The 27,292-nt window shown below is 39.8% G+C and overlaps 2 protein-coding genes across 2 annotated transcripts in view; one reads left to right on the forward strand and one right to left on the reverse strand.

Annotated features, from left to right (window-relative positions):
• The window catches only part of mrvi1 (murine retrovirus integration site 1 homolog), a 33,879-nt gene extending 15,874 nt beyond the window's left edge, over positions 1 to 18,005 (reverse strand). The window contains exons 1-19 of the mRNA XM_034196931.1: positions 17,907 to 18,005; positions 17,419 to 17,480; positions 17,200 to 17,307; positions 16,930 to 17,110; positions 16,390 to 16,448; positions 16,258 to 16,303; positions 16,010 to 16,168; positions 15,171 to 15,288; positions 15,030 to 15,080; positions 14,434 to 14,511; positions 14,293 to 14,349; positions 14,146 to 14,205; positions 13,776 to 13,831; positions 13,017 to 13,107; positions 12,812 to 12,931; positions 12,639 to 12,724; positions 11,644 to 12,358; positions 10,636 to 10,783; positions 5,778 to 5,806 (exon numbers count right to left, since the gene is read on the reverse strand). Of these exons, the coding sequence (XP_034052822.1) occupies positions 5,778 to 5,806; positions 10,636 to 10,783; positions 11,644 to 12,358; positions 12,639 to 12,724; positions 12,812 to 12,931; positions 13,017 to 13,107; positions 13,776 to 13,831; positions 14,146 to 14,205; positions 14,293 to 14,349; positions 14,434 to 14,511; positions 15,030 to 15,080; positions 15,171 to 15,288; positions 16,010 to 16,168; positions 16,258 to 16,303; positions 16,390 to 16,448; positions 16,930 to 17,110; positions 17,200 to 17,307; positions 17,419 to 17,437 (2,181 nt within the window). The 5' untranslated portion in view covers positions 17,438 to 17,480; positions 17,907 to 18,005. The remainder of the gene's footprint in view (positions 1 to 5,777; positions 5,807 to 10,635; positions 10,784 to 11,643; positions 12,359 to 12,638; positions 12,725 to 12,811; positions 12,932 to 13,016; positions 13,108 to 13,775; positions 13,832 to 14,145; positions 14,206 to 14,292; positions 14,350 to 14,433; positions 14,512 to 15,029; positions 15,081 to 15,170; positions 15,289 to 16,009; positions 16,169 to 16,257; positions 16,304 to 16,389; positions 16,449 to 16,929; positions 17,111 to 17,199; positions 17,308 to 17,418; positions 17,481 to 17,906) is intronic.
• Positions 18,006 to 18,459: 454 nt separating this feature from the next.
• Positions 18,460 to 27,292, forward strand: part of ctr9 (CTR9 homolog, Paf1/RNA polymerase II complex component) — a 36,860-nt gene continuing 28,027 nt past the window's right edge. Inside the window, exons 1-2 of the mRNA XM_034196932.1 lie at positions 18,460 to 18,662; positions 20,668 to 20,766. Of these exons, the coding sequence (XP_034052823.1) occupies positions 18,618 to 18,662; positions 20,668 to 20,766 (144 nt within the window). The 5' untranslated portion in view covers positions 18,460 to 18,617. The remainder of the gene's footprint in view (positions 18,663 to 20,667; positions 20,767 to 27,292) is intronic.

Genomic DNA, 27,292 nt, shown 5'->3' on the forward strand with positions numbered 1-27,292 from the left:
GTATGTCATGCATGAGAAGACACATTACAAGTTTAGAGTAACTCTTTCTGAGCAGCAGGAAGTTATTGTACATAAGATTCTGATCTTTAAAAGGGGCCATATTATGCTTTTGGGGTTTTTCCCTTTCCTGTAGTGTGTAGTATATAGGTTTGTGTGCATGTAAATGGTGTGCAAAGGCTAACACCCCAAAGTTCCCTCCAGGGAGTTTATCTCTCACACACTGCCTGAAATGCCTCCTTTGGACTCCTTTGTTTACTTCCGTAACATAATGACATTATCATAGTTACACTTGCGCTTCTATTGGCTAGCGCTCCAACACATTGTATGTGATTTGCTAAGGGGCGGGACATCTCTGAGCGGATGACTAATCACAACAGATCCGGCCAGCTAACCAATCAGAGCAGACTAGGCTCTGGTTTCAGACAGAGGCACAAAATACAATTCTGAAACCCCAAAATGTCCATAATAGCGCCCCTAAAAACACTGAATTATACATGAATGGAGAGATTCTCATGTTTTTCTAAGTGATCACAGCTAAAAAAGGAAATCCAATAATAGCCTTATTTCCATGTCTTGGCACAGCAGCTCTGGCCATTACATTGAGTAACAAAAAACCCTCTCAAGAGAAAATCTGTTTCCAATGAGAATACAAGTCAAGCATAGTATACCATAATGGAAAAATGTTATGAAACATTAGCCATGTCATCAATATGATACAGTGGGTTGCACTCTCTCCACCACCATTAGAAGCAAAGGAAGATTGGTTAATGCCTTGCCTTAGTCAAATAAATTAATTTGTTTCATTTATGCCATTAAATGCAACTATTCATGAAAGACCTAAGAGCACCTTAGTGACATTGTTTTCCTTAGAGCAGTAGAACTGCTAGGCTTGACGTGCCGCACATCTTGCAATTACCACAGAGTGCTGCACTTAAAATCCCAAAAATGTCAACTTTGACCTTTCAAAGCCTTACCAGTGAGATAACACTTGTATGTGACATAGCAACTTTGTATTGATGTATACAAGAGAAGCGCTGTAGAGCAATGTTTTAACAAGTGGGTTCCCGTTTTGTTTTTGTCGTTTAGTTATACATGCACACATGCAAGATAGTGGCCAACACAACCCACATCCTTTTCTGGATTTCAATCCTCTTATATAGATTGTGGGTAGTAGTAATGACAACTTTGCAAATGTTTGGTAAGAAAATCTGAATTGTAACATCACTAATGTTTAAAGCAATGTCACAGGTCTCTTTTTAACTTTGTAAATATATGTACTTATACTGTAAGAGAAAATGTAAGAGAAAAATATGCATTTAAGATATTGAAAATATGATTAGATTTTCCTAGATCCAAGAAGTAACAAGCAGCAATTTTATATTTTGTATTGATGCTCAGTAGAACAACAAATGAACTTGCACAGAGTTCTGCCTACAACACGACTGATATAAACGCAGATAGATATCACTCTTGCCTGAGCCTGAAGCCAAAGGTAAGTATGTTGTTCTTCCCACACAGGGACTTTAATCAGGCAGGTACAGCACTCTGACTGGGATGCACAGGGTTTTTATACAAATCTGCTCTATTCAGAGTAACTGCTCTCACAGGCTGACTGAGCTCCTGCGGGACTGTGTAAAATTAACAGAGGGAATGTATGAGAACATGTTGTGTAACACAAGCATGAAGATAACTGAGATGATAAATCATCACTGTACACTAAATGTGTTTAGCTCACCAACAGTGTGAATTTATTAAAGCTTAATTTATTAAAGTTTGAGGTTGAAGAGACTGACAGTATTATCATAACAACAGAGATGAGACAAGAGACTGAATAAAATTGGCCAAAGTACAACAAAATATGAGTAGTGTCAGAGGACTCCTAACAGCTGATGCAGCACTCAGCTACGAGGAAAAAGAAAATAACTGATCAATCACTAAACAGAAGAAACTAAAACACAGATGTATCGTGTTCCTAAGATTCAAAACAAAGTCAGATATGTTCATATATTATTTATACAAGAATGATCAGCATTACTGGATCATGTTAACATGCATGCAATCTGAACACCATCTGTCCAAATAATATGTTGGTGAAATATTATATTTGCCAAAGACAATCTGCCCATGTTCAAATATCTCCCAAATCAGAAACAAAGGCTGGTATGTGGTATATTGATATGTAGCAGGGATGAAACTAACATTCAGGAATGAAACCAACAATTATTGTCTTTAGGAATCATTTTGATAATAAGAACTATATCCATAATTTGTTAGCATCTTATCGTTCAAAGCAACATCGTGTTTCCCGCTGAAAATACAAATACTTACAAAATTACTAAAACATTTATTCAATTGAGCAAAATTTGCAGATTCATTTTGTTCTATTTACAAATCAAGTAAATGAATAATCCAGCTGATCAATTCAGCAGCAGTTAAACTAAAGAGAAAGAAAAGCGGATGACTTAATTTAGTTAAATATTATGTGTGCCCGCTGTTTGAACCTTTGTTTGAAGTTACAGCTCCTTCCTTTTTAGTAACAAATTCATGCAAATCTAAGAGCAAAACCCTTTAAAGGAGCACTGTCTGCACAAACTATCGAGAGGGGTTAGTGTGCCGGATGCTAATGTCACCCGTTTGTTTGGTCTTACCGAAAATAGAAAGATTTACATATGCATGTCCAGCACAGACGTGGCTATGTTTTTGCAGGCGGAGCAGATGATGAATAAGGCGTGAAGGCAAGTGAACGGTGCGAAGAATAATTGGTTATTTCAGAGGTACGGCATGCACTTAACAAAAGGACAAATGTTTTGTGAATACTGGGCCAGAATATGCAGTGTGCTGCTCAGTGTCATCACAAACATGACACGTTCTTGGGAAAATATTGGGACAGAACGGCTGTGAGTCACTTGGGAGGAAATGGGTTGTTTAACTGTCCCCCAGCGTGCTGCGAGAATATTTCCTGACTACAAGAATCCTGTCTTATAGCATCAAATTCACTTCTCTTTCTCAGCCTGCAGTAGTGTTAAGTATAGAGTAATCAACACTCAAAATCTCATCTAGCCGGTGAACTGTATTCTCAGTCTACTTCTTCTGTGATTATTCATCAAATGAGAGCAAAAGTCAACTTCAAGTGTGTACTGCATATATAAATACGAGAGTGAGTCACCAAATACTTCTTACATGATTACCTAATTGCCCCTGGAGTTCAGAGCGGCTTTAGTAACAACCACCTGTCTTGATTTGAACAACTACTGTATATTAATTTCTTTTTATGTAACCCCTATTATTATTCCGTCAAAACTCGACTTTTTCCACAGCTGTAACACTCTGTCTTGTCTCCTAATATATGCCACATAAGGAGAACAAAAAAATCAGAGGTGCTACAAATAGTTTGTATTTGCACGGCTATATCGGTTTTTCCATTTCTTAGGAAAAACGTCTAACAAAACCTTGCAGATGCAGCTCAATAGTCCTTTGAGGAGATTATCCTGCAACAACGCTGCCATCCTGTAGTGCAGGAGGCTTGACGGTTCAGACGGTTTCCCCCTAGCAGACCATGAGACTGAGATAAATATTGCAGAGTAATTGAATCACTCAGATTGTTTCCTGTTAGGGGAACAGGACAGAACATACAAGCCTGAACACAGACAGCCCCTGCACTACTCCTCAACCTCAGTGATGTTCTTATAATTTACACTCATCCTTTAAAATAAAACATATTTGTCCTTTAAAACCATTACATTCAGGATTAACTTCTCATTGCTGGCAGGCCTAGCTGTCTTCTCCCTCAGAGGAAGACAAGGGGACCGGCACCCTCCTCTCCTTCTCTGTTATATAAGCCCACTCCCTCTTGCCAGATTTGTTTAAAATGTGCTTGTGTGAAGCACGGAGTACAGGGCCAGCAGAGGAAGTAGTTGCTACAGAGCTACAGTATGAGATAACAGGACAGAGGAAGTGTGAGAAAGACAGAAAACAATGGTTGCACAGAGAAATGTACATTTGGATGAGAAAGTAGATAAATCCACTGATTTGGAAACACACACAGAGAAGACAGATGAGATGAGACAGAGTTTCACTTGCAGACAAACATTCCATTATGTAAGCTCACCCCAGCAGCCACAAGTCAGACCGACAACTGTTGAAAGGTAAACAATAACCGTCTTGCACTAGTTTGACGCAGTACACCAACGGAGGACTGAACCTGCATCTCCTGAAACCATCACACACTAAGACCCCACAGCTCCACGCAGCACATGAACCTGTTCACACAGAGCACGTACTTTACCTGAGTCTACCACCAGCGCTGTGGAGAAACACTCACTCCCGCTGATCCCTCCAACCTAGAGTGCCTTCCCACAGCCAAACTGTCACTTTCAAACTGGCTTTTCCTCAGACATCTCCTCTATCCTCTGGGCTTGTGCTTCCTTCTCCCGTCCCCTCTGTTCCCTGCATGTCTTTTTTCAGCAGCAGCCTCTCTTTCACTCCTGGGAGCTTTGACCATTTAAGGAGAAGGGCTCCGTATGCCTCTTTGGGCTGCTGTGGAGTGTGTGTGTGTGTGTGTGTGTGTGTGTGTGTGTGTGTGTGTGTGTGTGTGTGTGTGTGTGTGTGTGTGTGTGTGTGTGTGTGTGTGTGTGTGTGTGTGTGTGTGTGTGTGTGTGTGTGTGTGTGTTCTCAGGCTGCTGCTCCACTGATCATCCCTCAACTAAATCTTGAAGAAAGTTATAAAAGTTTGTTATTTTCTGCAGGATTTGTTTTTCTTATCGTAGTGTGGGAGCAGTAGGAGACTAGTTTATGTGTTGTTGTAGGAAAGGGCATGTTTATGAGAGATGGATAGATTTTAACCGTCTGATATGTGTTTACTCTGCGGACTGAGAGGAATCCATGCAACCACTCCTGAGCTCTTGAAGTTGACTATATTGTTTGGTAAACTGCATTGTCAAACCTTGCACCGTTTGCGTTTTTAGTGCGGAGAGATTTGGGTTGTAAATGCTGTGATCATCCTGGTTGTTGTGGGGGATAAAGAGCACAGCACACAGAGTCCCTTTGTTTGGAGCAACACAGCTGATGTTCACAGTGAATTATAGCATCACAGTTTGCATTAATGTGAGCTGAAAAACTGATGTGCTAAAATTGGGAACAAAAGTTAATCAAAGAAACAATTTGTGCAAAACGTCAGATGTTTTTTTGTTGAGTTCAACTGGAGTGAAGATTTTCTTTTAAGTAATTTAGACATTGAAGTTGTGTTGTTTTACCAATACATCTTTTTTTAAATACTCTGTGACAAGTAAAAGCCCTGCATTCAAAAGCTTAGTTGAGAACGTAGTGAAGTATTCTGATCCAAATGTAATTAAAGTATCAAAAGTGAAAGTAATCTTATTGTTTGACTGTTGTGGCTACCAGCTGGTTGAGGTGAAGATAGTTTTAACTGTTGTACAATAAAGTAGTTTCACAAGCGAGTCACACAAAAAAGAGGTAGTGAGATGATCACCAGTAGAGCAAAAACAACCTGTACCTTACGAAGTCTTTATATCTGTTTACAGCTAAATAACAATGTGCTATAAAGCATTTACTCATTGTTTATAAAATCCATATACATTCTCAGTTGGTGGATTATTTAGCATGGGCTGGTTATTGTAAGAATGTCAATATAAAGTTATTCCTAAATCATTAAGACACAAAAACAACCAACACATCAGGTATGGAGTCCTGCCTCTACGTACTAAATATTTGATCATATTTATAGCATAGTACTGCTGTGGAGCAGGAGGGAGTCTTACCTCGCTGCAGCCGCCTCGTCCTGTGCCACCTGTTGGAGTCAGAGCACAGACACACAGTGAAAACAGCTGATTTGCATTTAACAGGAAAGCATTCGCAATGCAAATTTCACGAGACGGTTTTAAAAAAAAGTGGGTGTCAGGGAAACAGAATGAAAAAAAGACAAAGGGGAAGACACAAAAGGTTTATTTATTTATCGGTCCTGTGTGGTTGATACTGGCGTCGATATATTCATCTGATTTGCTGAACCACTGTAATTCTTGTTTCAGGAAGTATCTCAACCCCCCTGTCCACCTCTATTACCAGGGGCAACAATAACCTGGCAACCATCTCAAATACATGAGGTGCTTGATCCGCTGGTTGAAAGCTCTTGGCCCAAGTTAAGGCTATTGTGTCGTCTGCTCTAGGAAAAGGTTGGAGATATTGTGATAACGGCTTAACACCAGTGACTTTGTGTAGAGCACCATTAGAGCTGTGCATCAATGTGACACGTTGGTGATTAAATAAACCAGTAATACTCAAGGATAAGGGGATACAGAGTTTTTTTTTTAAAAATAGCTTTGGTTGGGCCATTTGAAAAACGTTTGACTTTTGCACAAATTAAGCTTTTAAGATAAACAGCTTTTAGCAGTCAGACGGTAATTAAAAACGAATTGATCATGGAGAAATGAATATGATAAACATGTACAGCAGATTCTTTGAAGTGTTTTTGGCAGCTTCTTCTACACTTTTTCATAATTCATCCTTATTTTCATGACGGAAACTTTTTTCTCTCTACACTTCTCTCCACTAGCAATGTTCAACCTCAGCACAACTCAATTTGCAATCCAGCTACAGTATATCTTGGTATTTCCACCTTTCTGTAATTAATGGATTCTCGAACACACACACACACACACACACACACACACACACACACACACACACACACACACACACACACACACACACACACACACACACACACACACACACACACACACACACACACACACACACACACACACACACACACACACACACACACACACACACACACACACACACACACACACACACACACACACACACACAATGTATACATCACTTCAGGGAACATTACATTGACTTACATGCATTTCCTGGAGACTTATCCTAACCTTAACCATAACCAACACATGCCTAACCCTAACCCTTAACCTTATCCTAACCCTAATCCTAAACCTAACCAAGTCTTCACCCTAAAATTAACGATTCCCCTTATGGGGACCTCCAATTTGTCCCCATAAGGGAGGCGAGTCCCCACACGTGACTATGTAAACAGATTTAGGTCCCCACAAGTATAGTAATGCTAGGCCACACACACACACACCACACACACACACACACACACACACACACACACACACACACACACACACACACACACACACACACACACACACACACACACACACACACACACACACACACACAGGCAAACACAGGCAAACACACAGTATCACAGACCCCCTGCTTTTCTAAATTATTTACATTCAGTCTCCATGGACCTTTGTTTATCACACAACTTCTTCTTCTTTTAAACAGCAACATAAAACCTTGTTATGTTAGTAGAGTGGATTTAATATCTCATAATAATGTTTTACTAAGACAGATAAAGAGGAGTTCAACAGCCTTAATTAAGGCAGAGTTCTTAGTGTACTCTAGATGGCATCTGAAATACAAATTGCCAGGTGCAGACACGGACATCATCAGATTGTAGCATGTTAGCACCCTGACGTTAGCATTTAGCTCTAGCACCAGCAGCAGCACCAGCACCAGCAAAGCCTGACAGAATGGCTAGCGTTGCTTTTAGTTTTGATCAAGACTGATTGAATGTGTTATGCTGGTAGTTCATTTGATGCTACATTTGTATCATTAGTATCTGTTTTATAACTGCTCTTGTTAGTTTTCTTTCTTTTATTTATTTTTACTTTATCCTAACCTTTGTGCTTGGATGGTGTATTGTCTGCTTCTTGTCTTGCTTTTTCTTTAAATGTCCAGACAGCAATCAATAAATCAAATGCTCTGTTAAAACAAAGATACATTTCTGGTGTCTGTTGTAGGACTTTTATAAGCCCGCCAAATCTTTTTATCTGGACTGTATGAAATGATTGGACTGCCTGTCTATCTGTCTACCTGCCTAGTCACGTACCTGCGAAAACTCTGCCAGTGCACACTTTGCATGTGACCTGAGTATCTCAAAGTGCTGCAGACAACATTTCCCAATATATCATGCTAACTTGGCAGCTGTAATAGTAGTAGCAATAGCCATGTTTTGTTATTTGCGTAGGTAGTTAGATGTGGTTAGCGATGCGCTGCTCTTCCAACTGCTCACTTGCTGTATTTAGCCAGTGTTTACATGTGTTTTTCATTGAAGGCCTAAGCAGGGGTGTCAAACTCAATTTCATCACGGGCCACATCAGCATTATGGTTGCACTCAAAGGGCCGGTTGTAACTTTAAGATTATATAAATATACATATATAAATATTGAATATATATAAAATAATGTATTATATTACATTATTGCCTCTGCATTGGATTATTATCGGATAGGGTAATAACTTCATAATTAACTACGTCTGAAAGCAGAAGTCTAGGGCAAATAATTGCAAGTCTCTTCAGTAAGAATGTCACAATATCATTTTAAAAGAAAAGCCACTTCTGGAAAAACAAAAAACAGAAGGGACATTTTGAAATCAAAAAATGAAATTCGGAGAAAAAATGCAATATGTTGAAGAAAAAAAGTCAAATTCTGAGAAAAAGTCAAATTTGAGATGCATTGTGGGACATGTCGTTTACGGGCAACATGCCCGTAAAAGTAGCATGTAACCGTATAATAAACATATTATATTCTTTGCAAGCTCTTGTGGGGCCACATAAAATGAAGTCGCGGGCCGGATTTGGCCCCCGGGCCTTGAGTTTGACACCCCTGGCCTAGAGTGAGGGACTACGATTATTGGAGGTTGGATGCTTTCAAAATCCAGTTTACTCTTGTCGGTTTCTCCAATGTTGCCTGCTCCAGCTTTAACATTAAGGCGTGCAGGGATAACAAGTAAATCCTTTGGGTGACATCTGGCACTTTTAAATCATATTGATGCTAGGTAACATTTGTTTTCCCTGAAAAATGATTAAAGAACAGTATTGTTGAGGTAATGTTAACTGCTAGCTTGCTACTGTATGTGGGGAGTTGTCCAAATGAAATGAAACCTTCCTCTCATTCATAATGACTCGATTCAACCATACACCGTCTACATCTTGATGTACAGTATCATCAAACTGACAGTGTAAATATCACATTTTATGACAGCAATGTCATATAAACATAAAATGTCAGCCGGCTGCAGCTTTTCGTAATGTGGCTGCAGCTTCATTTGGTTAGCAAAGCCCATGCCAACACCGGATAATGTGAACTTATTACAGAAGACCATAAAATAAACAAACAAGCTGACACGAAGACAACTACTGTCTGTTCATATAAAATATAATTTCCCGCTCTGAGGCCACCCACTGGTTCTCAGCAACTTCAACATGCTCCAAACTCTTCTAAAATAAACAATAGCATTCAGTATAAGACTTCGGCCTTCTGAGCCATCAAGGAACTCTTTCTTAGGGAAGCAGATTTTGGAAATATGTGCCATGACCTTTCCTGAAGAGTTAGGAAAATAATGACCCTTCAATTGACCAAGAACGTAATTCAACATGATGAGTATTGGGAAATATGTGCCGAAATGGCAAAATGATTGCTGGACAGCCAGCAGCTTCGGAGGAACATGAACAGAATAAGGCGTCCCAAAGGGCTGGTTTAAAGGCTATGAAGACGTTGTGTTTTTGATGTTTTGTAATTAACAGTTTAATATAGTTTATAAAATAGTTAACTTTTCCATAAAATTGATCTTAGCAATGTTTTTGATGGAATAGTTTGACATTTTCCCAAATATACATATTCATTATTTTGTTAAGAGATGAGAAGATGAAAAAAAATGCATATAACTTTCATCAATAAAGCAAAAATAAGAATTCCTTAATATATTAATATATTAAACTATATAAAAACTTGCAATCAAAAGAAAATGGGCTAGAAGTTGTTCGTATTCCTTTATACAATTAATTCATTAACATTTCAATTGCTATGCTATTACTTTTTATTCATACATATTTGACTAATCCCTTTAAACTGAATAATTGTTACTGTCCAATAGTGTACATTGGAATGATATCATACCTGTTATTATTTATTCTGTACAATAGCTAGGGCACAGTGTATGGGCGCTGTATGCAATTTACGGTTCTGTTGTTTTTATCTAATATTTATTAATAATAGTATTAGATAAAAACAATTAGTAATAAAAATAGTAAAGAAACGGTAACATTTTGAATGCTGGGCCTTAAGTGCTTTACATATTTCTCATCGGTTTCAAAAATTCAGATGTAAATATGAAGTGGGCTGGACCACAATGGAAACTATAACTCACAAAAACAAAGTGAAAAAGCGATGTAGCTAAAAATACTTATCCTCACTGTGTTTACATAAAAAAACATTCTCGGTTCCCCTAATTTTCCCCATGGCCCCCTTTATTAAATAACACGCACTCCCTCCTCCTCCTCCTCCTCCTCCTCCTCCTCCTCCTCCTCCTCCTCCTCCTCCTCCTCCTCCTCCTCCTCCTCCTCCTCCTCCTCCTCCTCCTCCTCCTCACTGTACCAGCTGTTGTGTGCAGTGTAAATATCGTCTGTGTCTATTTTCAGACATCCTGAGGGGTTACCATATGAAAAGGAAGTTGCCTTAATTCATCCCACAGTGTTCCCCATAACCCTGACAACACTGTAATGCAGCGTCTTACCATTCATGGGGAGCTGCAGAGGCTCACTGATTCCTGGGATCACAGGAGATGGAGGAGCCCCGTCTCCGCCTGCAGGCTCCACGTCAAACTCAGCCTCAAAGACAGTGACGTCTGTTCCAGGATCAGCTGGTACACTGAGACCTAGAGACTTGAGAAAAGTACAGACACATTGAACTTTTTGAGTATTGCCTTACATCAAACTAGTAAACATCATATGTTTAACTGTCAAAGAGCTCAAATGTATATTATACTGAACGTATGAAATCACTATTATTACATAAGTACTTTAATAAGTACTCCAACTCAATCTATAAATGTAATGTCTAAGTCTTATTTACTTTTGTTTGAGGGCCAAAGACTTCATGTTATCATTGAAAAGCTCCTTTAAACCTCGATTAATGCACACTTCGTTTCAACAGTTGTTCCCAACATAAGGGCCCGTCAGATGACCCCTTGTGGGGGCCATCTGCTATTTTATTTCAAATACTGCATAGTTTGGCTCCTTGTTCAATGTAAATCACACACATGAATTAATGCATTTTTGAACTGATGACAAAATGCACCTTGTGAAGAGGAGCTGGGATTAAAAATAATTTGGTATTAATGAGTCACAGGATTTTATGCAAATGGTAAAACATAATTTATGTTTTATCAAAACAATATTTATTATTGCTTAATGTTAAAAAGATGTGTTACCAAATTGCAGCTCAGAGAACACATTGTTCTATTTATCACTACAACTCAAAGTCAGTATGATTTATTCTGGCAGGTTTTATTTCCACATAAATTAGATGTTGTTGTAATTTGATGGTTTCATATCAACTTTTCTGCTCTATTTCATTCAAATTGTAATACAAAATATAATATAATAAGTCCAGGCATTCATTCCTTCAGATCAACATACTTGTACTTTAAACTTGATATTTCAGAATAAAATAAAAACTATAATTAAATGTCACTATTACTCTCTTGAAAGCAAACCTAGATATTTAACACAGACGGACAAACCTGAGTTTGATCTTTTTCTCCGCTCTTGGCCTCCAGATTGTTCAGCTTCTGGTCAGAGTCGGCTGCTCGCTCCAGAGCCTCCTCCACCTTTAGGGTGATGCTCTCCATCCTCTCTCTCACCTGGCCCACCCTCTGCTCGCTCTCTCTCACCAGCTCAGCGGTCTCCAGGGCGCTGTTGACCATCGCCTCCATTCTCCTGAGCGTCTTCAGGAGGCCGTCTGCGGTCGCCCTGAGTTTGGTTTGCTCCTGCTCTGAAGCTCCACCTGTAATCTCTGTGGCCACGGCTGCATCCCTCTGATCCTTCACAACCTTCTCCACGGCTCTGCCTGGCTCCTCTCTCTCAGTGTTGGTTCCCTTGTTGATATAAAGACTGCGCTTCTTTTGCTCGGTGACACACTCCTGTGCAGATCTTACAGAAGCTTGCAGGAGGCAGATCTGCTCCCTCATATCACTGATGGTCTGCTCTGCTTGCTGAAGCTTTGCTCGTGTCTCGGAGACCTTCCGGCCCGGCTGAGGGTCTTTGGTCCGGGCCTTAGCCCCCTCCACGCTGTGGGCTTTCCACCAGTTAACCACAGCCACCTGCTTGGCGTCCTGCATCTGAGTCTGGCTCTCCGTCTGGCTCTGCTTTTGCTCCTTCTCCCAGGCTCTCCTCCGCTCCTCCACCTTCTCCTCTCTTTCCTCCCACACACACTTCTGCAGCTCCAGCTCCTGCAGCCTGAAACCACCATCCCAGCTTTATAAACATCTCTTTTACACGTTGTTATGACTGTAACTACCAAGGGGTACTAAAACTGCACTTATGCTCGATAGAGTCAAACACGCAGACAATAGTAAATCCTATGGGTTGCGTAACGGAGATGCCCATAAATACACTGACAAAACCAGACACCCTCTTTTAATAGCCAGAGAAAGCTTCTCAGAAGAACAGAGACGAACATCAACCAAATCCAGTCTGTTACCATAACAGGAGAAAGAGAGGTAAAAAACTCACATACACATTGACAAGCTGCTGCTTGATGCTTGCCTGTTGCTGCTGGCGCTGAGGACGAGGCCTCTCCTGTGTTTCTACAGGAGCGGAGTCCTGCGTGTGAGAGAAGATACCAAAGAGATTTATACACATACATATTAGCGCATGTCATAATTATCATCTTCTTGACTCTCTCCTCACCCTCTCAGGATACTTATTGTGCAGAAGATGAGCAATTTCTGCAGACTTGATCTTGTGGATGATGCTCTGAATATCATCGCTGTGTGTTTGCAGGGACGAGAGGCTTAAGTCGTGATGCTGCTGCAGACAAAGGGCAGTAACGGACACATGAGATGGAATATCAGCACCATGTAAAGATAACCTGCAGTTTAGCGTGTGCTTCTACCTGTTGCATATCGTGCATCTCGCTCTGCAGAGAGCGGTGGTTTGGAGGGTCTCGGCTGAGACTCTGAGGACTGATACAGTGTCTGTCATACCTGCCAGGAACAGACGGAAAACCCTCACTTGTGTTACATTAGATGAAAACAATTGTCTGCCTATTGTGTGGAAAGGTTCTTTAAATTATGGAAAATGGGTTTTAATGGGTCATTAAAGGTCCCCTATCATACTGTTTTTCATGACTTTATTATAGGTCTCAGATATATACAAACATGTCTCTGAAGTGTTTGCCTCCAAATACCGTACAGATCATGCATTGCAGCATCCCATAATCCCCTCTGTTTCAGCCCTGTTTCAAAAGTGCTGATTCTCTGTCTGTTACTTTAGATGAAAATAAGGAGCCACTCCCCACGCCCCTCTGAGAGATATTTGGTTAAAAAGAACACAATGGTGCTCTAGGAGGAGATTCAGGTGATAAGGTGGGGGGGTTACCTTGGTTGGTGATTGGCTAATGGTTACACAAGCCAAAAAAATCGTTATGACATCATAAAGTGGCCTAAATCTGATTTTCAGACAGGTTTTTATATAAATGGATCAGGACAAAAAAGTGAGCGAATCTTATTTCCTTAAACTTTCAGAATCTCTTTACACAGAGGGGACACATGTTTATGTATACAAGACATGAAAAAGTGGATTTTCCATAATAGGTGACCTTTAAGTGTTGTTAGTTTTGTAGAAGAAATGCAGATGTGAACATGTTTAGTACCTCAAAAGAACTTGGTGTGAATGGTTCTGTAACTTAACCATCTCTGACTGCAGACCCTACAAAACCAGAACACAGTTTATGTGGTGAACAACACAAACAGCAGAAACCTTTTAATAAAACAAGGAAATTCCAGACATTCATAACTTTGCCGAAATAAATCAAGTTTTGTTTTAAATTCTCGCATTAGGAAGCTGATAACTTTGCTTAACTTGTACATGCTTAATACTAGTTTCCTCTTTTCATGATTTAACATAATGTCTTTCCTCTACTCAATGGTATTAGAGGTCAAATAAGGTTACATTTGTTCCCTCTCATAGAGAACCATATTCAAATGCGGCTGGTTTGTCTTTACTTTAGGACAAATACGTACCTCAATCATGCTGTGATTCTCCATGTGACAGTTCTTCATTTTATCCATGAGAATGTCTTTCTACACAGGAACATTTGAAGGTAAAGTTAAGATACAAAATAAAACGTTGACTGATATTTTATGGTGAAAATACCGAGATAGACCAACCTTTGCAATTTCTCTGTCTCTCAGTGTCAACATAACCAGGGTTTCCTCAAGTTCGGCCTGTGAACATTTAGATGTTTAAACCTCAATTAAAACACAATACACATAGACAAACACTAAAGTGTCTTACTGATCTGTTCCTACCCTTAGCTCAGTGTTGGCCTTCCTGAGTTTGTTGAGACTATCTTCAGAACACGTCCTTTCAAAGGTCAGTTTCTCATTCTGTGAGGACAAAAGGAAAAAACAATCACCCTTTTTTAGATCCATTATCCACTGGATTAGAAACAGCAATGAGCATTCATATCAAGAACAAATCAACAGTAGAGTAGTAGTTAAGGTTAAGCTAGTAAACAGTTTATGGTTCCTGGGAATCAGCCTCACAAACAACCAGACATAGTTTTCTCACATCTCACTACCTTGGTTAAGAAAGCTCAGAAACAACTTCATTATTAGAGGAAACTCATGACGGCAAAGTCCCCCTGCCAAGTCAACTTGTACAGAGCAGCAGTAGAAAGCATCCTTACTGAGAAGATTACAAACTGGCGAGTATAGTACAAGGCCCAGGAGAGGAGTGCTCTGCAGCAGGTAACTAAAACCTCACAGATGATCATTTGTTAAAAGAAAATGTGGAGAATAACGCTCCACAATTGAAATGTTGCTGTGCAATCCTTTGTTGGCGAATAACAATAAAACAACTTTAAGGTGCCTACATTTTGGACGTACATTAAGATCTACGTTACCTTGTCTTCAAGCCTCCTGATGTGAACCTTCAGGCATTCAATCTCATTGCTCTGAAAATGATAATAGATTTACATTTAAATATTTGTCATGAAAAATGTAACTGAGAAGGTCACTGGGAGATGGTTCATTGTGTGTTGTACCAGTTTGGTGCAGCTGCTCTGGGTGCGGCTGGCCCTCTCCTGAGCCTCTTTAAAGGCCCGGCGGGTCTCCTCCAGTTCTTCTGTCTGGGATCTGGCTCTCACTGCTGACCGCTGAGCACTGCACACCACAAACAGAAACACATCACAGCTTATTGTTTTATTCACCTCTACTCACAACCAAAACACCCAAATATACAAGAAGAGTATGAACCGAGATTTTATACTGGTTTTGAACCAGTATTTAGTTATTGGAAAAGTCAAGTGTTGTAGTTTCTTTATAAGAAAGTTTCTTTACATCGTTATTGTTTTGGTCTGGTTCTACAACATAATATAAAATATAACAGGCCAGGGTATAAAAATACCATTTCATGTTTACGTTTTTTAAACTATGTGCACGACAGAAGAGATGGCCAGGCAGAGACACTGATCAAATAGTTTTTTCGTCAATTTGCTGCAGTATAAATTGTTCACTTTATTTGTAGTAGATAATGTTTGATTTATTTGACTATTTATCTGCCAGTAGCTTAGAGAAATGTCACTCAAATGTGTCAGGTTTCTTCAAAATGTTGCCTTAAGTCTGAAATAAATGTATTATTATGTATATGGGATCTTAAATGTAAGACGTACATTTTTGTTCTCTGTTTTGTTACAGATGATAGTTAGTGTTACGGTTTGTGAGGGAAGTATACACCATAAGGATTACAAGAAATAATTAAACTGAAGGAGACAATGATGTGCTTTGGTCAACATACACAGTTTAATCCTACAAACTGTTACTGGAGTTATATGAATGAAGAAAGTTCTTTAATTTAAAGAACATGAAAGTATTAATCCTTCACCTGGTCAGCTTTGCTCGCAGCTCAGTGACCTCCAGAGAGAGCTGCAGGTTGACGTCTTCACACTGAGCCACCGTCCTCAGCAGGCTGCTGTTCTGCTCACTCAGCTTTCTGTGAGCGTGCTTCAGTTCAGTCACCGTGCCCAACAGGTCTTTTCCATCACTGCAGCAACAAACAGTGTGTGGTGAAGAACGACAACACGTTGATTACAGGAGGTAACATGCAGAGATTAAAGAAGGGAGATAACAAACCATAGACACTGGTGGCTTTCTGGAGAGGCAGCAGAGAAATCCAGTCCTGAAAGAAAATCTGGTTTATTAAAAACTTTGTTTAATGTGATTGGGATGTTTCTCAAAAGTGTGAACAAAACATTAACTGCCTACCATTTACAGGGACTTTAGAGGAGTCAGGCCAAGATACATGAGTGCTGTCCAAATCAGAACTGAAACACAGGAGGAGTTAGGATTAGTTCCCACATAATGGAAAATGCTGATTAATAAAATATTGAATTAACAAAACACTTTTTATACGATAATTATCACTGAGATATATTGCTAGACAATGTGAGGGGAGGGAAAATGATTTCTGAGAAATAAGTAACACAGTGAACCCGAAATATAGACTTTAAAAATCCATCCATGTTGCACATTGTTATACAGCTGAAAAAAAGACTTTTGTATTCACTGAAATGTTTTGCTCTTTATGAAATGCATTGGTGATTGCATTTAACAACATGATGTAGATTATTAAGATTGTTATAAATATGACAGTACAGATGCTTTTACGTCTTCTAGATTTTCAGGTATTTAATGAAAATGGAACACATTGAGAGGACAACGTTTACCAATGTCAAGGTTGTCAATTATTTTAAAGGTAGTTTCTAAATCCAGATTAAGTTATGAACCAGTTGATGAGTATCTCACCTGTCCTGGCTGCACTGTGCGATCCACTCCCTCATGATGGAGTGGAAAGTCTCTCTGCTCACATGAGGGTCCTGACAGTCCGGGTCGAGCAGCCGCCGCAGGGCCGCCAGTCGGTCCTGCTCCGGACTCTGAGTGGTCATGGTCTGCAGGTACTGCAGCATGGTGGAGGCCAACACCTCTCCTGATGATGAGAGGGACGCAGGAGCCATGATTCACAGTCATATGCTTATTTCAATGTATTTTTGTTCAAATCAACACACTACTGTTTACCTGTGTTGGAGGTGTTACAGGCATTATACATGATGTCAAGGAGTTCATGTTCAGAGAATCCTCCTGTGTCATTATTGTCCTCGAGCACACCCCTTGTTCCACTCCCAGCTGATTTAAGATTGGTTAGCACATATTTATGCACAGAAGTATACATGTAAATACAAATAATGTTCTGTAAATATTTGTTTGATATAAGAACAAAGTAACTGCAACACTTACCATCATTGCCGTCAGACATTGTGCTTTTTTCTCCTGAATCCCTGGAGATGTTTCTACATGACCTGATTTTATAATGAAAATCAAATGTTTTACATATCTCTACTTTCATTGTTAGGTCAAAAAGCAATAAACCCAGAGTAGAAAGAAACATTCAAATTGAAACAGACAATGACTACTCTCCAGATCTGACTGCTTTGCATGTTTACATGGACGCAGTGGGTGTCATCCTACAATGACATTGACAAATGTGACGTTTATTAGCTCCCAAAAAGCCATTATGGTGGCAATACCGTGTTGAATAACATGTTTTCAAGAAGAGCACAACACAAATATCCAATGCTAACAATGTATATTGTATAGTTAATAAAAAATAGATGACATGGTTAAATCATGTCTGTATTTACATTTTAGCTCACTGTTTTTGTTTATTATATAACAAGTAGCCATGAAAAAAGTATTTAAATAGAGAAACAAATATCAAATGTTACCTCTTAGTCCGGGACAGCTCTTCTGAAAAGAAAATAAGATGGTAAAATTCTAAATCAGGAGGTGAAATGTCATTATGTTCTCCTTTGACTCACTGTGATGTTTGCACAAGAAGTCTCCAAGATGCCCATATGCTTGTTTCCACTGCTTCACATCAAAACCAGCTGACATCCCCCCCAGCACCCTCTCTCCCAATCCTCCACCCCCACCTCAGTCACCTCATCCCTGTAGTCTGTGACAATAAAGCCGTATAATAGATTTATATTAAGCTTAACCAGTTTAACATAAAAAAAATGCAGCCTGCAAAACATTTCTACCAGATTTTGAAAATGAGAGTACATTTTGTACATTTTGTACATTTTCTGCAGCTGAAACTTTGAGCTACATAGTTTTATATGAAATAAATTCATAGAGAATCTGTTCGGTTTTCAACAAACTCACTAAAGTAATCCTGGAGATGCTGTATATATTTACATGAACATATTTGATCTCTTAGTAATGTTCTTAACCGTGTTTTCAGGAAAAGACAACATGTATTCACCTCCAGGAGGAACACTCTCTGTCCCCATCAACTTGCCCGGACACCATTTTCGTTGCACCGTGTGTTTCCTGTCGGAAGTATGAAGTAGCCATCAACAGACAACGGGCTGTTGGAGATTTTTGTATATATTTTGTAATCATTCTGACTCAAAGTGGATATCACTGTGGCCAAGATGTCTCGGGGATCCATCGAAATCCCTTTACGGGACACCGATGAGGTAAAACTCGGCTCAACTTGATGTATTTTGTTTGTTGACTAAGTGAACCTCGCTGCGCTTCTAGCCTTTAATGCTAACTCTGGCTAGCTTTAGCTGCAGCGGGAATATAAATTAATCATAGTGATTAAAATATCTGGCAGTTACCCCGAATCTTAGATGCCAGTGATTTTTTTTTTTTGTGCTGCAGGTACAAAAGTAACGAAACATTACTTCAGTAAACTATATTACTGTCAGCAGAAATATGAGCTTAGGCTCTTATGCAAGTTGTGAGCTCAGTTGTTTTTATGTTTTCTGCCATTGTCCTTCTCAATTAAGCAATTCACATTTAATCTAAAAGCTCAGTTTTAATTATTTAAAAATAAATAAAAACGTTCAATGAGTTTCCATATCTGATCAAAAGCTATTTGGTATTTTAACATGCAACAACATCAGTCAGTATCCTAACTCCATTGCATCCATACTCTGTTATTAAAGTTATCTATATCAAATGAAACATGTTGGATGTTTATTAATAATATAAGTTGTTGCAATCATTAAAGTATAAATACTGTTTTGAATGCCAGACTGAGGTGTGTGCTGCTGTTGAGTTGCATTAGAACCGATGGTGCAAGGATAATACTGATGATATGTTAGCCTATCCCAGAGGTCTGCAACCTTTTTGACCAAAAGAGCCATTTTGCTCCTTTTTCCCAAAAATGTTTTTGTCTGGAGCCGCAAAACATATTTCATAGTTTTTTATTGTTATATCAGACAAAAACTAGTTTTTTTTGCATTTATTAGGCTATTTATTACATGATATACAACTGTTAACCTCTGATAAGAAACAAAGAACTCTTATAAGGAGAATTAAAAATAATACACAGGCCTACTTTAAAATAAATTAAACACAGCACTTGGGGAGTCCTCTGCACATTTGAAGGAAAAAAACATATTATTAAAATGGGCTCACTTTGAAATAAATAAAACATATAGCTGCACCCTAAAAAGAGTTAGAGGTAGGGTAGGTAAGAATGGCGAAACCAGCTCGAGTGCGCTAGAATTTGAAAGTACACAACCGGAAAAAATATGCCTCTTCCTTCAGACTTTCTTAAGTCCCTCCTCCAACACACACGAACGCTCACATGACCAATGAGGGCACGAGATAAGTTTGTGCACAGATGGAAGGCTGACAGGCAGGTAGGCCATCCAGTTACTGGATGGCCGGGCCGGCTTAGATGATTGGTCGTGCTTTTTACAGCGCCACGGCTTCCAGAGATTCATTTTTGTATGTGTTTATTGTCAAAGCATTTAATATATTCATTGCTATCGGGACGTTAAGAGCATTCCATGGAATATAACAAAAAGCGTTTTCTGAAACAAATGACATACCCCATTGAATTATGACTGAAGATCGTCAGCTGTCTTCCTCTCCCTTGTTGTTCCTCGATACGTAAAGGCTGCACCACCGTTGACAACTTCTCTCTACATATCAAACATACCGGTAAACCAGCATCGTTTGCTGTGAAAGCATATAACTCTGTCCACACAGAATTAAATCCTGTGTTCCTCCGGTACTTTTCTTTGATTTATCCATAGCTCGAGCCGGGGGTCAGGTTATTCGCCTCCAAGAAAAGGCACTCGCGCGGGACCGTGGCAGGATGTGACGCATCTTTTAGTTGACCTAATTAAAACCGTTTTGTTTTTTATTTATGTGTCACAGTATCACCTCAAAATACAAGATACGAAACATTTTCAACCATGCAACAAAATATAAATAGTCCTCCAAATACTTTTATTTTATTTCCTTCTTATTTTTGTCTAAGCTCAAGGGAGCCAGAGCAGAGGGCTTAAAGGGCCGCGGGTTGCCGACCCCTGGCCTATCCAGTGAATTAAATACCTTTTATAAAATATGGTGTTAATGAAACGGTCATGTCATAATACACTAAATGTACTAATGGGCATGCATATTGAGGTTGAATTTTGTCAGACATTGATGCTCAGTGATTCAATAAATTGTGTCTTGCAGGTCATCGAGCTTGACTTTGACCAGCTGCCCGAAGGAGACGAGGTCATCAGTATCCTGAAGCAGGAGCACACACAGCTGCACATCTGGATCGCTCTGGCGGTGAGTCGATGAAGATACCAAAGACTATATATTGATAATATATAGGGATGGGTACCGAGCCCCGGTATTAAACGGGCCCCGGGGCTGAATTATTAAAGACCATGGTACTGTTAAGCTCCGATGTTATTGGTCTTTTTTATCTGTACTGGAGACATGTAAAAAAAAAAAATGTCACATGTATTATTTCTACACAAACATTATTTTTCAGGTTTTGTGTCGCCAACTCCGTTTCTAATATGCAAAAAGGCTGCAAAATGTGTCAATGATTATATTTAGTATTTTCGATCTTTCCAATCCAAACGAGAGATCTTTCTCCCCCGCCTGCTTGCGAGAGGGCGGGGCAGTTTACACACACTCAGCTGCTACATGCAGCAACACACACGGAGGAGATGGAGAGAACGCGCTCCGAGGTGTGGTTAAACTTTAACCATCTCGATGTGGACAATCCTCGTTACCAAAAGTGCAATAAGAGTTTAGCATGTAAGGGCGGTAACACGAGCAATTTGTTTAAACATCTTTCAAAAGTGCACCACATTCAAACGGAGAAATGCACCGTTTTCTAGTAGCTCTGTAGCCCCATCCACGAGTAACTTTTCCACGTCGGGTATTATGTATGCTAGCAGCAACACACAGAGTTAAAGGGAGGGAATGCTCATGACACGCATTTTTAAATAATTATCATCCGATAAAACAGACCAGTCTCTGCCAGTCTTTTTTTTTAAAAATGTATCCGATGACGTTATCAGTGATTTTAAGCTGATTAATTACCGAAATAACATCAACCCTGTGGGCGGCGCCATTTTGACGAGTCACATGACTTATTTTACCGAAAGTGACGTGAACTATGCGTTTGGTGTCGAGGACAAATTGACGGATGTGCTTTGTTCATGTTGTTTACTCTAGTTACTCTCTCAATTCTATAGAAATATGCCTCATTGTATCGCGAAACATTGCCACAATTCGGATAGGAACAATCCACGGAATGCTCGGTTCCATCTACTGCCAACGGGTAAGCGTAGGAAGTACGTTCGGAGGCAGTGGCTAGCGAAATGTGCTCGGCCCGAACCGAAAGATCCACAGGCGCATGTATGCAGCGAACATTTCAAGTTTCCGGACGACTACTCTCTGAGAGTATGATGAAACATAAAATGGGATTTATTAATCAACCATTACTTAATGGGGATGCAGTGCACTGCCAATACCAGCCAGCGTAAGCACATTACTCAGCAGACTTTACTTATTGTTTACTACGTAAGGAAGCAGGAATTGCAGGACCCAGAGCGCACGGAGCGGACAGCAGATAACGGAATTGCAGTTTTATTTCTTATAGATTATCAGAACATTTCAAAGGGGACACAGTCACATTGGATATTAACCTATGGATTAACTACATCATCGTTTTTATCGTTGTAATGCCATTGAAGACCAGACAAAGACCAAGGTAAGCCATGTTAGCCTAGCGCATGTTAGTACCTAGCGCCACTTGTTTTGATGTACGTTTTTGTTGATAACGTCGCGAGTTTGTATCTTTCAGTGTTGAGGTGAGCACCGTTAGATTCTGTATCTTTACGATCATGTGTTGGATGTGCAGCTAGGATAAGTAATAAGGGAGCTAGGAGTGATTTTCGGTGCAGTAATAGGTTAGCATTTTTCGCTCTGGGCTAATTCAGAGGCTCACTGTTAGCATTGTGTGGTTTTTTTTGAAGAAAAAAATGAAAAAAGATCAGTTAAATTTAGGGATGCTCCGATTGCCAATTTCGGGGCCGATCGCCGGAATCAGTATCGGCCAATACCGGTCGCCGATCCGATCGAGTGGGCGGGGCCTAAATGGAAGATTGAAACATCACTTTAAATCTTCCATTTAAAGTGATGTTTAAACTCAGTTAATGGGGCTCATTCACTGGAGCTTCCACAAACAACAATCAACTTAATTATTACATTCAAATGATGTACATTATTCAAGTTTACATTCACTTTGGATAATAACACGGGAGAAATTAGCGGAAGCGCTCTCTTTTCCTCTCTCCCTCTCTCTCTCCCCCCTCTCTCCCTCTCCTGACAGCCAGTCAGTATCTCATGCAGCTCACTGATCCAATAATGAGTGACCCGACAATGAAGAATAAATATATTTATAATAACTAGTTTAGCTTGTTCCAGAGGTAGATAAAATAGCTAAGTGTGTTAGGTCTAACTCTTACGGTACGTCCACACAGCAGCTTTTCAAAATTCTTGAAAATCTTGGAGCTGGGCGTGTCTGAAAGCTTGGGGATTTTTTGCAAGCAACGCGACCAACAACCAATCACATGAATCTCCCGCCCCCGACATACAAAGCAAAAAAACCTGGGGATTTTATGCGAGCAATATATATATAAACTCCCCAAACAGGCGAAAACCAGTTTCACCCACTGTCTCTGCCACCTCCCTCCATGCCTGGTTCCTCCGGTTTGTATCCCGTTAATAGTTCTGGTCGTAAAGAACCGGGTGATTTGCTACCGTAATTTCTCGTTTGGAATATGAGGAAATGAACTGCGGTCTGGTTCTCCCTGTGTGTGTGTTTCGCTGCGCTTACCTGTCCGGCGGGCGGAGCTGCAGGATTTCTGCTTCACACACGTTGCATACCGCTATTTTACTGTCTTTTTCAGACACCTTAAAATAATGCCAGACCGGTGAAGCCATTTTGGCGAGCTTGTTTTGCCGCACACAGAGAAAAGTGTCATGTATTTTACGTCATGCGATCGGCTCTCGCGATCGGCATGTTTAGAGAGCACCGATCGATCGGTAGAGAGTGAGTATCGGCCGATATTGATCGGTGACCGATCGATCGGAGCATCCCTAGTTAAATTAGTTTTTTTCCCGTTATATGGATATAAAATATTCATAGTTTATTAAATATTAAGGTTCCTTAGACATTGTTTCCTGCAAATGACGCGATTTCGGCCCCGGGTCCGTGGGGCCTAAGAGGATAACAGAGTATGTTTATTATTATTTTTACAGTTGTATTTGGATGGAATGAATACCTATAGTGATAATTCAAAGTAAGTCCGCCTGGACTTTATTTTTCTAAACTTCTTCCTCGGCTGACGAATCAAAACTCAAATACTCCGCCATGTTTTCGTCGTGTGTTTACAAAGTGAACGCATAGATGACGTCACGACCTAGTTTTTCGGATCATGTGACTACTGAAAATTGCCGAAATGGCAGCTGCCTGACGGAATATACAGGTTTTGATAAAAAAGAGCTATAAAATCATTATTTACCGGGGAATAACACTGATTTCTTCAAGGTATGGTTTAAACATAATGTTTCACTAAATACTGAAGTTTTGAAAAACTATCTAATGACAGGAGCCTTCCTTTAAGTATTATTATTAGGGCTGTCAAGTTAACACGTTAATGCAAAAAAAAATTAACGCCTGTGGTGACACCATGTGGGACCATAATTCACCTTGCTTATTGTGTTGCCACACGGACCCTTTAGTGGGAACACCTGTAGCTTTAGCTGCCATTCCTGCTAGCTCATCAGGCAGAGCAGTGCATGTGTTAACCTCTCTGATATTAATGGATAATAAAGATTGGAACTCCATTCTTAATATACCGCCTCCGACTCTCTTTTCACGGCACTACACTGGTGACCCTGACTTTTCCGAGAAAGTTTCCGGACTAAATTAACGAACATGGTTGAGCGCGATGTTTTCATAAAGCTGCCGGAATTCTGGGAGCACGCCGCGGAGGTAGGGCTGTAGCGATACACTAATCTCACGATACGATACACGATATTCAGCTCACAATACGATATATATCACGATATTCAGCCAACGATACGATTCGATACGATTCGATATAATTCGATACACTTATATCATTTTCTGAAAGATTTTAAAGGGACAGTGTGATTTTGGTGACATCTTGAGTGTTCCATTGACTTGGATTGAATTAATTCAACTGAAAACTGAAAGCATCAATTATACAATATATGGCTCTGACAAAGAGTCTCTACAGCTTGCAAATGCTGGACAAAATGAATCAAAAGATGTGGTGAGAAAATTTGTTTCATTTATTGAAACAGTGCAAACTGTAGCTTACAAGCCTTTGAAACGTAAGTTCATAAAGTGCAGTATCACAATGGAGAATTAAAAGGTGCAGCAGGTGGCGGAACCCGGGGGATTTGAATGGGACTTGTTAGAAATTAAAATCAATGTTTTGATGGCATAAAGTACCTTAAACATACCATCAGTTTAAATGCTGTTTTATACTGAAAAACTAGAAGTTCTTGTGCACAACCAGTTGTTAAGCTTTTATTCTGAAAATCCTTCATCTCCGGTTAGCATTTAGCATGTGGCTAATATACCATTTACTATAGAGGTGAATTTAGTAGCGATATGACACGGAGTGTTGCACATCGAAACCTACTGATTTCAACACTACAACTATAGACAACGAGATATTATTATTGCTGAATATTAAATGAAGGTACAGTTTATTGGAATACGTTTGTTTACAGACGTGGGTAGCATGAGACAACATCCGGAACTACCGGAAATGATACCAGCCGTGAGGTATTTTTGGAGTATTGATTACAGCGTTTAAAATGTATTAAATGAAAAGTCATGAAAGAGATAAGGAGGAGAAAAGGCGTGTTTAGTTATATATTTAATGTACAATGTCTGAATCCTCTGTAATGCGCAACAACGTACATTGGAGACGTGGAGGGCCGGCCCACAGGGAGGAGCCAGCAGAGGATATTTAACAGCTGGAAAGGTGGAGCTCGCTCTCTTCCCTTCGCTCGAGAGCCAGAACACAGCTGTTTTTCTGACTGAACCATCTTCTGCTTGTAACATTACCGCGCTTTTTATTAATTAAAGTATACATTTGAACCTTCTCAGAGAGTCAATTAGTCTCCTTTTTAAAGCTTCTCTCCTGGACGCGAGAATAACGAACACAGTTATCAGACTTAATGTATCGATACCCGCGACTGAAATATCGATACTTTCTCGGAAAACTAAATATCGATATATATCGCAGGATCGATTAAATTGCACAGCCCTACGCGGAGGCATGGTTCGCACACGTGGAGGCATTTCGCTTGCCGACAGGTCCGTGACGGGGACCTGAAATACTACCATGTGCTAGCAGTGCTGGGGAGCTCCACGTCGTCCAGGTTGGTGGGATTTATCGCAGCCCCCCCACACCATGGCAAATATGAGGCGATTAAGGCCCTTCTCCTTAAGACATTTAGCTTATCTGCTAAGGAGAGGGCCCGCCAGATACTTGACATTCAAGGCCTAGGAGACAGCAAGCCATCCCAGCTAATGGAGAAAATGCTAAATCTGCTAGGCGGGGGGGGAGATCCCCGGATTTTATTCACGGAGATTTTCCTGCGTCACTTGCCTCCCCGGGTCCAGACGGCGCTGGCCAACACGCCTGTCACGGAACCCGTGGCTTGGCTGAGGAAGCCCGGTGCAGAAACGTTAGCCGCGACTAGGGCTGGGCGATTTGGCCTAAAAATAAAACCTCGATTTTTTCTAACTAATGGACGATTTTCGATTTAAACCTCGATTTTTTTCTGAAATGATATGGATCCTCCTGGATGTGGTGAGTTAAGTATGGCGAGTAAAAAGAAGAATAAAACAGATGGTTGGAGTAAAGATGCGAGGACTTGACATTTTATTTTGGGATCATCCACATTTCCAACAAAGGTTCACGGATGAAAAAAATGCCACAACTGAATCTGATGTTAGAAATGTTGACTGCATCTGGTTTCATTTCAATTTCAACATTTCTATTATTTCCAAATGCACCTGCATGGAAAGAAAACCTATTAAATATCACTGTCCAGAATAATTTGGGTTGCATATTTAGTTATGTGAGAAAAATATACATTATACACTTTTGTCAATCATTTCAACAAATCATATCTCAAAGAAAATTAAAAGAAAGTATAAAGCCTCATATATCTTTGAAAATGTAAAACTGTTTTATGAAATATGTTTTTGTTATGTTCCAATACAAAATATAAAGGCTATAGGTCATCAGTTAAACATTTTTAAAAATAAAATATATATTGTTATATGTTTTTAATATAATAGTGAAATAGAAAAACATGTCCAAAATAAATCAGGTTACAGGATGTTGATTTCAGGAAAGGTAATATTGGGGTTTGTTATAGCTTGCAGGAAGTTAACCATTAGAATAATTGCAATGCATGAATTCCAGGTTAGTCTTGCTGTTGGCATCAAACAAAAAAATCACTTCAGACTGGTTTCATCATTTAAAAATATCATCATGTTGAATGATACAAATACAACAAATAATGATAATGAAATGAATAATAAAAAAATACCCTCAAACAAAATAACATCCCTTTAACTTTCTAGGAAGTTTTCTACAGGTTTTTCGCGAGGAAGACAAGCCTGTCTACTGCCTCTGGCTTGAAGCATGCTCTTTGGCATGTTACAATATTACCCCCCGTACTGAAAACCCTCTCCGAAGGGGCACTTGTGGCAGGAATGGAGAGATATTTCTTGGCC

Source organism: Gymnodraco acuticeps, unplaced genomic scaffold (assembly GCF_902827175.1).
Source record: "Gymnodraco acuticeps unplaced genomic scaffold, fGymAcu1.1, whole genome shotgun sequence".
In the NCBI taxonomy this organism is placed as follows: domain Eukaryota; kingdom Metazoa; phylum Chordata; class Actinopteri; order Perciformes; family Bathydraconidae; genus Gymnodraco; species Gymnodraco acuticeps.